At 44.2% G+C, this 13,070-nt stretch overlaps 1 protein-coding gene and 1 long non-coding RNA gene across 2 annotated transcripts in view; one reads left to right on the top strand and one right to left on the bottom strand.

Moving 5' to 3' along the window:
• LOC144071643 (uncharacterized) overlaps positions 1 to 11,992 on the top strand; it is a 31,837-nt gene extending 19,845 nt beyond the window's left edge. The window contains exon 2 of the long non-coding RNA XR_013299688.1: positions 6,940 to 11,992. This is a non-coding gene — a long non-coding RNA (uncharacterized LOC144071643). The remainder of the gene's footprint in view (positions 1 to 6,939) is intronic.
• prmt7 (protein arginine methyltransferase 7) overlaps positions 1 to 13,070 on the bottom strand; it is a 119,010-nt gene that overhangs the window by 95,666 nt on the left and 10,274 nt on the right. The window contains exon 2 of the mRNA XM_077596913.1: positions 5,890 to 5,926. Within this exon, the coding sequence (XP_077453039.1) occupies positions 5,890 to 5,926 (37 nt within the window). The remainder of the gene's footprint in view (positions 1 to 5,889; positions 5,927 to 13,070) is intronic.

The raw sequence follows: 13,070 nt of genomic DNA, 5'->3' as shown, positions 1-13,070 counted from the left end.
CCTCGAGGGGGCTAGCCAGCCGTTCACGGTTCTGACTGACCACAAGAACCTGCAATATCTCTGGTCGGCCCGGAGGCTCAACCCTCGCCAGGCCAGGTGGACCATGTTTTTCAGTAGATTTAATTTCACACTTAACTATATCCCAGGTTCCAGGAATGGGAAGTCGGATGCGCTATCCCGTGTTTTTCAGTCCCCGGATTCGGAGGAGGAGCCCCCAACGATCCTACCTCCCTCCTGCAGGGTGGCTAGCATGAGGACGGGGCTGGAAGCCGAGGTAGTGAGGGCCCAAGAGCTGGAGCCAGACCCAAGAAGAGGTACGCAGAGGGTCCTGTATGTTCCGACTTCAATGCGGTCCAAGGTACTTGAATGGGCCCACACCTCCCGCCTGACCTGCCACCCAGGGGTTGCCCGCACACAGGCGGTATTGCGCCAACGCTTTTGGTGGCCGACATTAAGGGCAGATACGCAGTCTTTCGTATCTGCCTGCCAGGTGTGTGCACGCAACAAGTCCTCCACCAAGCCAAGCTCCGGTCTACTCCTCCCACTCCAGATTCCTAGTCGTCCCTGGTCTCATATTGCGGTCGACTTCGTTACGGGCCTTCCCAAGTCCCAGGGTAACACCACCACACTCACCATAGTCGACCGTTTTTCCAAGGCGGCCCACTTCATCGCCCTCCGAAAACTACCCTCAGCCCAGGAGACAGCCAACCTCCTCACGCAGCATGTTTTCCGCCTGCATGGAATTCCGGCCGACATCGTTTCCGACCGGGGTCCACAGTTCACTTCACATGTCTGGTCTGCCTTCTGTTCAGCCCTGAAGATCACCGCAAGCCTCTCCTCGGGATATCATCCACAGTCTAACGGTCAGTGTGAGCGCACGAATCAGCAGTTGGAGGCAGCAATTCGCTGCGCCACCCATGCCGACCCGACCACTTGGAGAGAACATCTGCCCTGGATAGAATATGCCCACAATTCCCACCCTAACGCCTCCTCCAACCTATCCCCTTTCGAGTGCTCCCTAGGCTACCAACCCCCCGCATTCCCTTCCCTGGAGGCGGAGATTGCCGTGCCCTCCGTCCAGGCCCACATAACCAGATGTGGCCGTATCTGGGAGAGGGCCCGGGCCGCGCTTCAGCTTGCTTCCGACCGTGCCCAAGGGCAGGCCAACCGCCACCGTGCCCCCGCACCAGCCTACGTCGTGGGTCAAGAGGTTTGGCTGTCCACCCGTGATCTCCCCTTAAAGACCAAGTCCCGGAAGCTGTCTCCCCGCTTCATCGGCCCCTACAAGATCGAACGGATAATAAACCCATGTGCCGTGCGCCTCAAGCGCCCACCCCCCCTCCGCATCCAAACCACCTTCCACGTTTCCCAGATCAAGCCGGTCAAGACAAGTCCTCTGTCCCCCCCTAACCCTCCCCCACCCCCTCCGCTGATGATCGAGGGGGGCCCGGCGTTTCTGGTAGAACGCCTTTTGGACGTCCGCCGCCGGGGTCGCGGCCTGCACTACCTGGTGGACTGGAAGGGGTACGGTCCTGAGGAGCGCAGCTGGGTTCCTGCCCGCCACATCCTCGCCGGGGACCTCATCAGGGACTTCCACCGGGAACACCCGGGGGCCCTTCGTCGCGGGCCAGGTGGCCCGCGTAGGGGGGGAGGTACTGTCAGGCCCCAGACGAGATTGGTTGCTGGTTGCGCCCGCCTCTAATGACTCGAGGGCTGCCAGGGCTGCCAGGGCTGCCAGGTGTGAGTCATTAGCCAGTGAGGAGTATTTAAGGCCACCTGGAACAGGACCACGCTGCGGGATCGTCTGATCTGCTCACAGTGAGGATTCCGACTACCCTCGGCCTCCACGACGACGACCACGGATACGACTAACGACGCGCCGACGCCATCCCCTCAGGTGCCTGGCCTTCCACTTGGATCATTCTAATAAAGATTCGAGAACCAGACTCACAGCCCTCGCCTGCTTTGGGGTCTTCCACCCCCCGATCATAACAGGAATACAATTTGAAACGTCATTATACTACGAGACATGCTGAGGAGTACGAAAAATACCAGGGAGATGAGAGAGCCAACCAGGTTGCCAGTCTTAAAACATGTCTTCTGAGGCAACAGGATTTCTTCAAGAAGGCTACCAAAGACAGTAATGCAGCAGTCGAAGCTAGCTACGCCGTTTGTGAGTTGATTGCTAAAGCAGGAAAGCCATTTACAGAAGGTGAATTTATCAAAAAGTGCATATTACAGGCTGCACATATTGTCTGTCCAGAAAAGAAAAGTCTGTTCAACCACATCAGCCTTTCTGCCAACACCGTGGCAGAGCGCATTTCTCACCTGTCAAGTGACATTTATGATCAACTGTGTGAGAAAGCACAATGTTTCAGTGTATATTCAGTGCCTCTTGATGAGACCACAGACAATGCCCAGCTCGCAATATATGTCCGTGGTGTTGATGACAATTTTAAAGTAATGGAGGAGTTGCTCACAGTAATTCCAATGCATGGCCAGACCACCGCTAAGGAAATATTTCACCAGCTGTGTGATGCCATTAAGAATGCCGGTTTGCCATGGAAGAGCTTTGTTGGAATAACAACCGATGGAGCCCCATCGATGACAGGGAGGAAGAATGGACTGGTAGCACTTGTTCAAAAAAAACTGGAAGAGGAGGGTGTGGAGGAGACCATAGCTCTGCACTGCATTATACATCAGCAGGCCCTTTGCAGCAGATGCCTGAAGTTTGACAATGTGATGTCTGTCGTTGTGAAATGCATCAACCAAATCAGATCCAGGGGCTTAAAGCACAGAAGGTTCCGTGCTATTTTAGAGGAAATGGAGTCAGAATATGGGGATGTGCTCTACTTCACTGAGGTACGTTGGCTCAGCAGGGGAAACGTGTTGAAGAGATTTTTTGAGTTGAGAGCAGAAGTAAAAGACTTCATGGAGATAGACGGGGTTGCTGTTCCTGTGCTAAGTGATCCCAAATGGCTCCTGGACTTGGCTTTTCTTGTTGATATCACACATGAGCTTAATGTACTGAACAAGAAGCTACAAGGGCAGGGGCAACTTGTCAGTGCTGCCTATGCCTATATTCTGCACTAAACTTGTGTTATGGAAAGCCCAGCTCTCTCAGACAAACCTTTGCCATTTCCCAGCATGCAAGGCTCTCGTGGATGCAGGCACACCATTCAGTGGTGAGAAGTATGTTGAGGCCTTTTTGAAGCTACAGGAGGAATTTGATCACAGATTTGCAGACTTCAAGACTGTGTGTCTTGAAGTCTGCAAATCTGCAGCCACATTTCAAATTTTTGCGGACCCCTTCTCCTTTGATGTGCAAGATGCCCCTCCTGATCTTCAAATGGAGCTCATTGACCTGCAGTGCAACTCTGCACTCAAAAATAAGTTCAGGGTGGTGAGTGGAGAAGCAGACAAGCTTGGGCAAATTTTGAGAGAGTTGACCCCCAGCTTCCCTGAACTTTCCCGAATGTTCAAGCGGACCATGAGCCTTTTTGGGAGCACATACTTGTGTGAGAAGCTCTTCTCCACCTCGAACTTCAATAAGTCCAAGTACAGGTCCAGACTTACTGATGAGCATCTTCAAGCTCTACTGAGGGTTTCCACTGCTTCCTCCCTCAAGCCAAATGTGACTCAGCTATGTGAGAAGAAGCGCTGCCAGGTCTCTAGCAGCAAGGAGTAGGCAAGAGAAGCCGTGTTCAGAATATTTCATGTTCAATGTTCCATTCAAGTTCAGAAAGTTAAAGGTTAAAGAGCTGTTAATACAGACATTTGAAACTGAATAAAAATAATTCATTTTCTCTACTTAGGCAGCCAGTGTATATATCTCATTATTATTTTATTTTTGTATTACTGATTGATTGATTTTTTTATTCATCTTTAAGTTAATTTATTTAATTCATTATTTTTTGTTAAAAAATAAAGATATTTGATAACGTTGGAATGTTTTATCAGTGCTTTTCTTGTGGAAATCCTGATGCGGCCCAGTCTCACCCAGACTCGGCCTCTAGCGGCCCCCAGGTAAATTGAGTTTGAGACCCCTGCTTTACACAGATCAGTCGTCCTGGTGCCTTTGCAGAAAAACAGCCCCAAAGCATGATGTTTCCACCCCCATGCTTAACAGTGGGTATGGTGTTCTTCAGAAGCAATTCAGTATTCTTTCATCATATTTCATCACAGCCTTTGTTGACTGGTGTAGGCAAAACCACCTCTACATCAACACCAGTAAGACAAAGGAAATGGTCATCGATTTTCGGAGGAATCCTCAACAGACCACTCAGGTGAACATCAAGGGTACAGACATTGAAATCGTGGAAAATTTTAAGTACCTGGATGTTCACTTCAACAACAAACTAGACTGGCCCACAAACATAGATGCCCTGTACAAAAGGGGCCAGAGCCGCCTCTACCTACTGAGGAGTGTGCAGGACACTGCTGAGGACTTTCTACGACACTGTGGTGGCATCAACGGTGTTTTATGCAGTGATCTGTTGGGGATGCGGGAGCACGGAGAGGGACAGGAACAGGCTGAATAAGCTGGTCAGGAGGGCCAGCTCTGTTCTGGGCTGTCCTCTGGACTCTGTGGAGGAAGTGGGAGAGCGGCGAATGCTGACCAGGATGATGTCCATCATGGACAGCACCTCCCACCCCCTGCATGAGTCTGTGGAGTCCCTCTGAAGCTCCTTTAGCAATAGACTGCGGCACCCTCATTGCAGGAAGGAGCGCTTCCGCAGATCCTTCCTCCCATCAGCTGTCAGGCTCTTTAACAAAAAAAATGGCTGAGTGTTGAGACCTACCGTATGCATGCATGTATATTTATGTGTATGTATGTATATATGTGCTAAGCAACACGCTTATTTATTTATATATTTATTCAGGTATTTATTTATTAACTTATTTTTACCCATCTATTTATGTCTAAAATGCCTTTCCTCTTCCTGCATCCTCACTCTCTTGCCACTGTGACAACAAAATTTCCCGAAAATTTCCCGAATACGGGATGAATAAAGTTATCCAATCCAATCCAATCTAAACACGACAACCTGTGTTTCTACCAAAAAGTTCTATTTTGGTTACATCTGACCATAACACATTCTCCCAGTCCTGGATCATCCAAATGCTCTCTAGCGAACCGCAGACGGGCCTGAATGTGTAATGGTTTCAGCAGGGGGTCAACATCTGGCAGTGCAGGATTTGAGTCCCCGGCGGCGCATTGTGTTACTGATAGTAGCCTTTGTTACTGTGGTCCCAGCTCTCTTAGGTCATTCACTAGGTCCACCTGTGTGGTTCTGGGATTTTTGCTCACCGTTCTTGTTATTATTTTGACGTCACTGAGTGAGATCTTGCATGGAGCCCCAGATCAAGGGAGATTACCAGTGGTCTTGTATGTCTTCAATTTTCTAATAATTGCTCCCACAGTTGATTTCTTTACACCAAGCGTTTTACCTATTGCAGATTCAGTCTTCCCAGCCTGGTGCAGGTCTACATTTTTTTCTCTGGTGTCCTTTGACAGTTCATACCGATGAGTTAAAACAGATGCTATTAATATAGGTAACGAGTGGAGACCTCGTTAGACCTCGTCAGTAGAGAGACCTCTTTGACAGACAGAAATCTTGCTTGTTTGTAGGTGACCAAATACTTATTTTGCACTCTAATTTGGAAATAAATTATTTAAAAATCAAGCAATGTGAGTTTCTGTTTTTTCTTTTTCAAATTCGGTCTCTCCTGGTTGTGGTTTACCCATGTTGACAAGTACAGGCCTCTCTAATCTTTTCAAGTAGGAGAACATGCACAATTAATTGACTAAATACTTATTTGCCCCACTGTATTTTGGAACAGTAATTTGGATATCAAAGTGTTTCCTGTCATTAAGTGTTCACTCACCCTATCCTGATCATAGAGCATATCACCATACCTTGACCTGGGGGAGAGCAAAAAAATGTTAAGGCAAACAGCAGAGGAGTAGAATTAAAGATATAAATATTTTTTGTATGTTTTGAATCATCTGCAGTCAATTTTAGGACTTTCAACTTAGATGAAGCTTACAAGAGACTTAATTGAATTTGTATTCAACCAACTCTAAAGTCATGACGTCAAAAGTCTTACGTATTTCTAGTTGAAAATCACCTTGTTCGTATATCATTTTGTTATTGGGAATACGATGTAGGCCCTATTATTTACTGAGAGAGCTAATGGTCGTCATAGTAACGGCGATCTACATACATTCGGATGCGAACGTTACCACGGCACTAAATCTCCTGCTAACGGCTGTAAACAAACAGCAGCTTGACCACCCCGATGGAGTCTTTATTGTCGCTGGTGACTTCAACAAAGCGTGTTTAAAGACTGTTCTACCTTTGGTTCTAACCAAAAACCCTGGATGACCAAGGAGACACAGCCACTCATCAAATGTCGTAACACCGCCTTCAAATCAGGGGACAAGATACAATACAGCGCTGCCAGAGCAGAGCTGAGAAGAGGCATTAAAAAGGCCAAGGCAGCATATTGTTGGAATTATTGTAAATAAGTTATCCTGATTCTGGTATGACTGTCGAAATGTTAGTTAATAGAATTAGGGATGTCTCGAACTCTGGGGAGTTTCACCTTATTCAACAAAGAGTAACTACCCAGGGGGGCCGACGTCTTTTTGAACTATTGTGTGAGGATTGCAGGATATCGGGAAAGAGACTATAAAGATGTTATCTTAAAAGAGCATATGGTCATGATCAAAGAACCTTTTGTAACTGGGAGAGAACTATCTCTCCTTTGATCAGCTTGAAACTTCCTGTAACTTGGACACTCCCAAAACACAATAAGAGACTTGGCAGGAGGAGATTTCTTCAGTGTGTCGAAGGACTGAGACGCGAGCAGTCCCGAGATCCTCTCTTTTTTAAATGAAATAACCTCAATTATTTGTGTTCTTACTTCTTTCAGATTGGTGATACAAATGTCTGGTGTTTAAACCCAACATTTAATTGGTCCTTCGAGCCGGATTCCAAGATACCTAACGATCCCAGCGGGTGAGCAAGATCCAGAAAAGTCTGTGGCCACAGCATAAAGATCCTTTTCCAGGACTGTTTCTTCCTTACGGGCTGGGGTCCAAAGGTTGAAGGGATACCAAGGACGCAGAGAATCGTGAGTAAATTTTATTTAAAAAAGGAATGAATGAGAACGAAGTAAAATAGAGAACGAAGTAAAAAAAAGGAAATAAAAACCCTGAGAATCCTAGGCACTATCAGGTAAAATTCAAACAACAAACTTTCGCAGGCGTGGCAGACCCCCTTAGTTGAAAAAGACTAATTAAACTCTGTAAAGGAAAGCGAAGTCCAGGGTGTATTGAATAAGAAGCGAACTAAAAGGAATGAAAGTGTAAAAGTGAGAAAGATATTGTTATACAGTGCCAAGATACTGAAAGAGCTCGATATAAAAAAATAGAATAAAACTATAAACGCATGCAAGTAATCTTCATATGAATAGATAAATAAGATATAAGTACGCTGTGACGCGTTCATAAATCTCGATTGTTGCGCAATATAAGACTAAAAACGACTAAGAAATATACTTAGGCGGATAAATAAGATAAGATATAAATATGTATATATTAGGCCTGTTAAGAAACAGTGGCCCCTGTTCAGCCCGCTCCTCGTACGAGGCTCCACATGTAAGCAGGGAGCACGACAGGGGGGATAGATAGAACAAAGAGAAAGAGACAGAGAAATGTAGACAGAGAAAGTTGACAGAGTTTTAGAGAAAGATAGAGAAATGTAGAGAGAGAGAGAGACAGAGAGATGTAGAGAAAGAGAGATAGTTGATAGTGTTATGATATATTGGTGAAAAATTATGGGTCTTTTATTAAACACTAAAATTTATATTAGGAAATGCATAGTGAAAGGTTATTTTCCCTAAATTGTAATTGAGGTAATCGGGAGCACAGAAAATGGCTCTTATTTCAAATAAAACCGCCTTCTTAGAGCGGATAGGAATTAAGCCAGAGCTTTAACTATTTGTTTTAGAAATATGAGTGATTTGCGATTTAGACTTAAGTATTAAGAATCATCCAAATTATTAATGATATCAAACATGAAAACAATGCAGAAATGGCATTTATCCAAATTATTAGGTAAATTTAGATAGAATAATTAATTTAGGATAGGCATGATTTCACTGAGATGGAATAAACATCATGGAATACCGTCAGTGCACGGAGGGTATTTCATTGTTTTGCCCATCAGCAGATGGAATATGCTTTAGCGTGGTTCATATTAATGACTATTAGAATATTAATTGCATTAGCATCAAACAGTTGATGTCAACCAAACAACATTAACCTATTTCTTTTGAGAATGATTAGGCGGATAGCATAGCAAAAAGGTGGTTAGCTGCCAAGAAGCCCCAGACTGGGGATGGCGCTGTCCACTAGTAAAAATTGCAGACCACTGATGTCTGAAAATGAGTGTAAGCATGAATGGTTGTTTGTTTGTCTTTTTGTGTTTCTAATTGGCCGACCACCAAGATATAATCAATCAGATATCAAGGTGGAAAATGATTTAGAAATTTGAAATCAACTTTTGATGAAAATTATGGAAAATTGTTTAGTCAAATGAAATTTTAATGGTAAAAGCAGCAGTACTCCAAACGTGAAATTTGAAGTGGAGAAACAAATCTGCTATGCAAAATTTAGGAGCACTGAGGAAAAAGACAGTGCTTGAAACGAAATTCCAAAGTACTATTGATTTATTGTGATAATGGCATCCAAATTGTTAACAGAATAATTGACTGAATTGACAAAAGTTTCCATATTTCATTCCGGAAAAATATGGAAATCCAATTTAGTGGAATGTACCAAACGCCATTATTAACTACACGATTGGAACTGGAGGATGAGGCTAATCATATGTCTGCATAAAAGAAAAAACTTTAAAGAAACGCATTAATTTTGGGTTGGCAGAGGGAGATTGCATTTCTCAAAAGGAAATATGGAGAGCAACCCAGGATGAGAGTGCAAGGTGTTCCTGACAGACCGCAGACATGAAAATAGCGGATCCATTTTGTGCACTGTAAGAAGGTTCTCTCAGTTGAAACGTATGAGGAGACAGGTAAGATAAACTTTTTGACGTAATCAGATAAAATGGCAAGCACTCCAATATTGATTGGAAAGATTATTGCTCGGGGAGCAATGCTGTAAGCCATGAGGAACTTTTTATATTGGTTTTATTGTCTCCATAAAAAAATGAAAGCGTTTCAATTGAGACCAAACCTTCTTACAGTTAAAGTAAACAATTGAGACTAGATCTTCTTACATATTTTTTAAAGTAAACAATTAGAGAGAAAAGAGAAACTACAATGGATAGAAATGTAACTAGAATTTAATTTTATGCCTGACTATTGAGAAAATATTGATTAAGAAAGTTTTATAGGAGATGATTGGCAAACTCCGAAGACAATGGAATGTTACATTTGATAATAAGACTACTAGTTTGGGATATTTTGAATTTCAAAACACTGAGGTTAATATGCAACGCAATACACATTGTTAAATGAATTGGGACTGGATTAGTATGCATTTTAAAAGTAATGGGTTTTAATTGCTCTAAAGGATACAATTATGCTAGAAATATTGACCCTGACAAACAAGGGGTGGTTACATTTTACTGGGTTCAATTCTATTTAGAATTATAAATGTGTGCATTTTGTTTTGGATATTAATTGATGTGAATCTAAACTGTTACAGAGAACGGGAAAGCTGTTTTCCTGAGGAGAAAGCAGACTGGTTTGCTTTTTGTATTTTTCCTATTTTTAGTATGATTAGTTAATTTGTGTAATTGTAGGAAAGAGGAAAAAACAAATATAGTTCTTGATCTTAATAAGGAAGCAGTGTTCAAAATAGAATATCAGCTAGCATGTTTAATTTTGACTAATAAGGCATTTAAATTTTCACAAACTATAGTGCAGACGAACTGTACAAAGCTAAAGGCCTACCGTGCCTACCAAAAATGTATTCCATAATTGAGCCATAAAATGTCTCAACAGGGGGGAGGTATGATGAACAAGGTATAAATACCTATTTTAAAATTTTTGAAGGAACTGTTTAATTTGTTATTTTATTGATCTGTAAAGAACATGGGATCTCCAGAATGATCTGGAGTGACAATGGAGCTCATTTTTCAAACAGCATAGTGCAAAACATGGCAAAACAACTGGTAGAACTAGCTTGAGATTAACACTTTTTGAGAGTTATTGGAAGGCCATTCCAACTTCCTTTATGGGAAGATGACCCATGACGAGAGACTAAGGAAGGAGAGAAACTTATCCAAAGAACATGTAAGCTGCCGTGATCTTTTTGTCTATCTTGCAGGAGGTGGTGTAGCCAGGTGACTGGATCCTGATCAGAGTCATAAAAATGAAGTCCTGGTTCTCTCCACGATGGGAAGACCCATTCGTGGCCCAACTTACCAACCTCCACAGCAGCAAAGATCGCTGAAAAGTCAAAGTCGATTCACCAACCTCAGGTCAAGGTAGTTCGAGATACAGGTGACTCTGAGTAGACTGTAAGTCGGACGGTGTCAAAACCCTTGTCCGTGAAGAAACTCATCTGACGTCTACTCACCAGCCACGAGCACCCCTCACTTAACCCTGACCTCCCATAGACTTTGCACCTCTATACAGAAGCCACAGTGAGAGCTGTTGTCAGCCACATCACAGTGACTGGATTGTCAGTGACAGCCTGGGCGTGTCTGAACGCCCCGCCCACAGAGACTCGAGTTGGAAAACAAGTGCAGGAAACATCCTGCCTCAGCACTGGAAAGGCAGAGCCAAGCGGTCCGCTCTTGGATGGGGCGATGGGGACCCAACCTACATCAACAACATCGGGGTTCCCCACGGTGTACCAGATGAGTATAAGCTCGCTGACCAAATTGCATGACTCCAGAACAGGACGGAAGAAGGGTTTGCAGCCATCCATGAACAGTTGTCGGCGACCTCCTTGATGGCCTTCCAGAACAGAATTGCTGTTGACATGCTCCTGGCAGAGAAAGGTGGCGTGTGCTCCATCTTTGGCGACCAATGCTGCACGTTCACCCTGAACAACACAGCAGCTGACGGGAGTTTTCCCTCAACAGCAAGATGAAAGAACATTCTGGAATCGACACCTCAATGTGGGGCGAATTTGGTAGCATGTTTGGCAGATACAAACAGTTGATTGTATCAGTTTTAATGTCAATCGCTGTTTATGCTGCCATTCTCACAACTTGTGGATGTTGTTGCATTCCCTGTATTCGTGCGTTATGTCAAAGATTAATAACAAATGCCATAGAACCAGTCAAATCAGAAATGTATGCCTTATTGACATCTGGAGGCGAACCACGGGACGATGATGATGATGACGACGACGGATCTGAGGATGATGAGGAAATGCAGTTCATGGGACTGCCTGACATGTTCCCAGATGCTAAAGACTATGGCATTGACTTTTGAGTGTAACGTTTTTGTTATTTTTGTGATCCTGTAATGTGAAAATCTGAAAAGAAGAGGTTATGGGTGATGATATTTTATAGCAGAATCCGGATAAACAGGAGGGTTATGTTGGAATTATTGTAAATAAGTTATCCTGATTCTGGTATGACTGTCGAAATGTTAGTTAATAGAATTAGGGATGTCTCGAACTCTGGGGAGTTTCACCTTATTCAACAAAGAGGAACTACCCAGGGGGGCCGACGTCTGTTTGAACTATTGTGTGAGGATTGCAGGATATCGGGAAAGAGACTATAAAGATGTTATCTTAAAAGACCATATGGTCATGATCAAAGAACCTTTTGTAAATGGGAGAGAACTATCTCTCCTTTGATCAGCTTGAAACTTCCTGTAACTTGGACACTCCCAAAACACAATAAGAGACTTGGCAGGAGGAGATTTCTTCAGTGTGTCGAAGGCCTGAGACGCGAGCAGTCCCGAGAGCCTCTCTTTTTTAAATAAAATAACCTCAATTCTTTGTGTTCTTACTTCTTTCAGATTGGTGATACAAATGTCTCGTGTTTAAACCCAACACATATACAAAGAAAATTGAGGAGCACTTCACAGAAAATAACCCAAAGAAGATGTGGCAGGGAATACGACATATTACCAATTACAATAACATTAATATGTCTGTTAACGCAGATGCCTCGCTAGCGGAGGAACTGAACCGTTTCTTTGCCAGCTTTGAGACTGACAAATCAGACCCAGTCTCAACACTCACACCACCACCCTGCAGCAATACACTGAAGTTTCAGGAACAGGAAGTGAGACTGGTAATGCAGTCTGTGAACACCAGGAAGGCTGCTGGCCCTGACGGAGTACCTGGGAAGGTGCTCAAAGCCTGTGCTGACCAGCTGGCTGGAGTTTTCACAAAAAAATTCAATTGTTCCCTGCAACAATCCATCATTCCATCCTGCCTGAAATCTGCCACCATTATCCCTGTCCCCAAAAATCCAACCATTGACAGCCTGAATGATTATAGGCCTGTTGCACTCACGCCTGTGATCCTGAAGTGCTTTGAAAAGTTGGTAGCCCGCCATATCAGGAATACAATCCCTCCCTCAGTTGACCCTCACCAATTTACTTATTGAGCAAATAGGTCCACTGAGGATGCTATCGCCATTGCTCTACACACAGCATTGAGCCACCTGGAACACCATGGGAATTACGTGAGGATGCTTTTCATTGACTATAGCTCAGCCTTCAAGACTATAAAACCAGACATTCTGACTGACAAACTCTCCCACCTTGGACTATCCTCTTCCATCTGCTGCTGGATAAAGAACTTCTTAACCAACCGACCACAAACTGTTAGACTTGGTCCCCACCTCTCTTCCTCCATTACACTGAGCACTGGCTCCCCTCAAGGCTGTGTACTGAGTCCTCTTCTGTACTCCCTGTACACATACGACTGTACACCAACCCACCAGTCTAACTCCATCATCAAATTTGCCGATGACACCACTGTGGTCGGATTCATCTCAGGAGGGGATGAGTCGGCCTACAGAGATGGTCAACAAACTGTCTATGTGGTGCTCGGTGAACAATCTCAC

This window comes from Stigmatopora argus, chromosome 3, assembly GCF_051989625.1.
Source record: "Stigmatopora argus isolate UIUO_Sarg chromosome 3, RoL_Sarg_1.0, whole genome shotgun sequence".
NCBI classification, from domain to species: Eukaryota; Metazoa; Chordata; class Actinopteri; order Syngnathiformes; family Syngnathidae; genus Stigmatopora; species Stigmatopora argus.
This window is presented reverse-complemented; position numbering and strand designations above follow the sequence as displayed.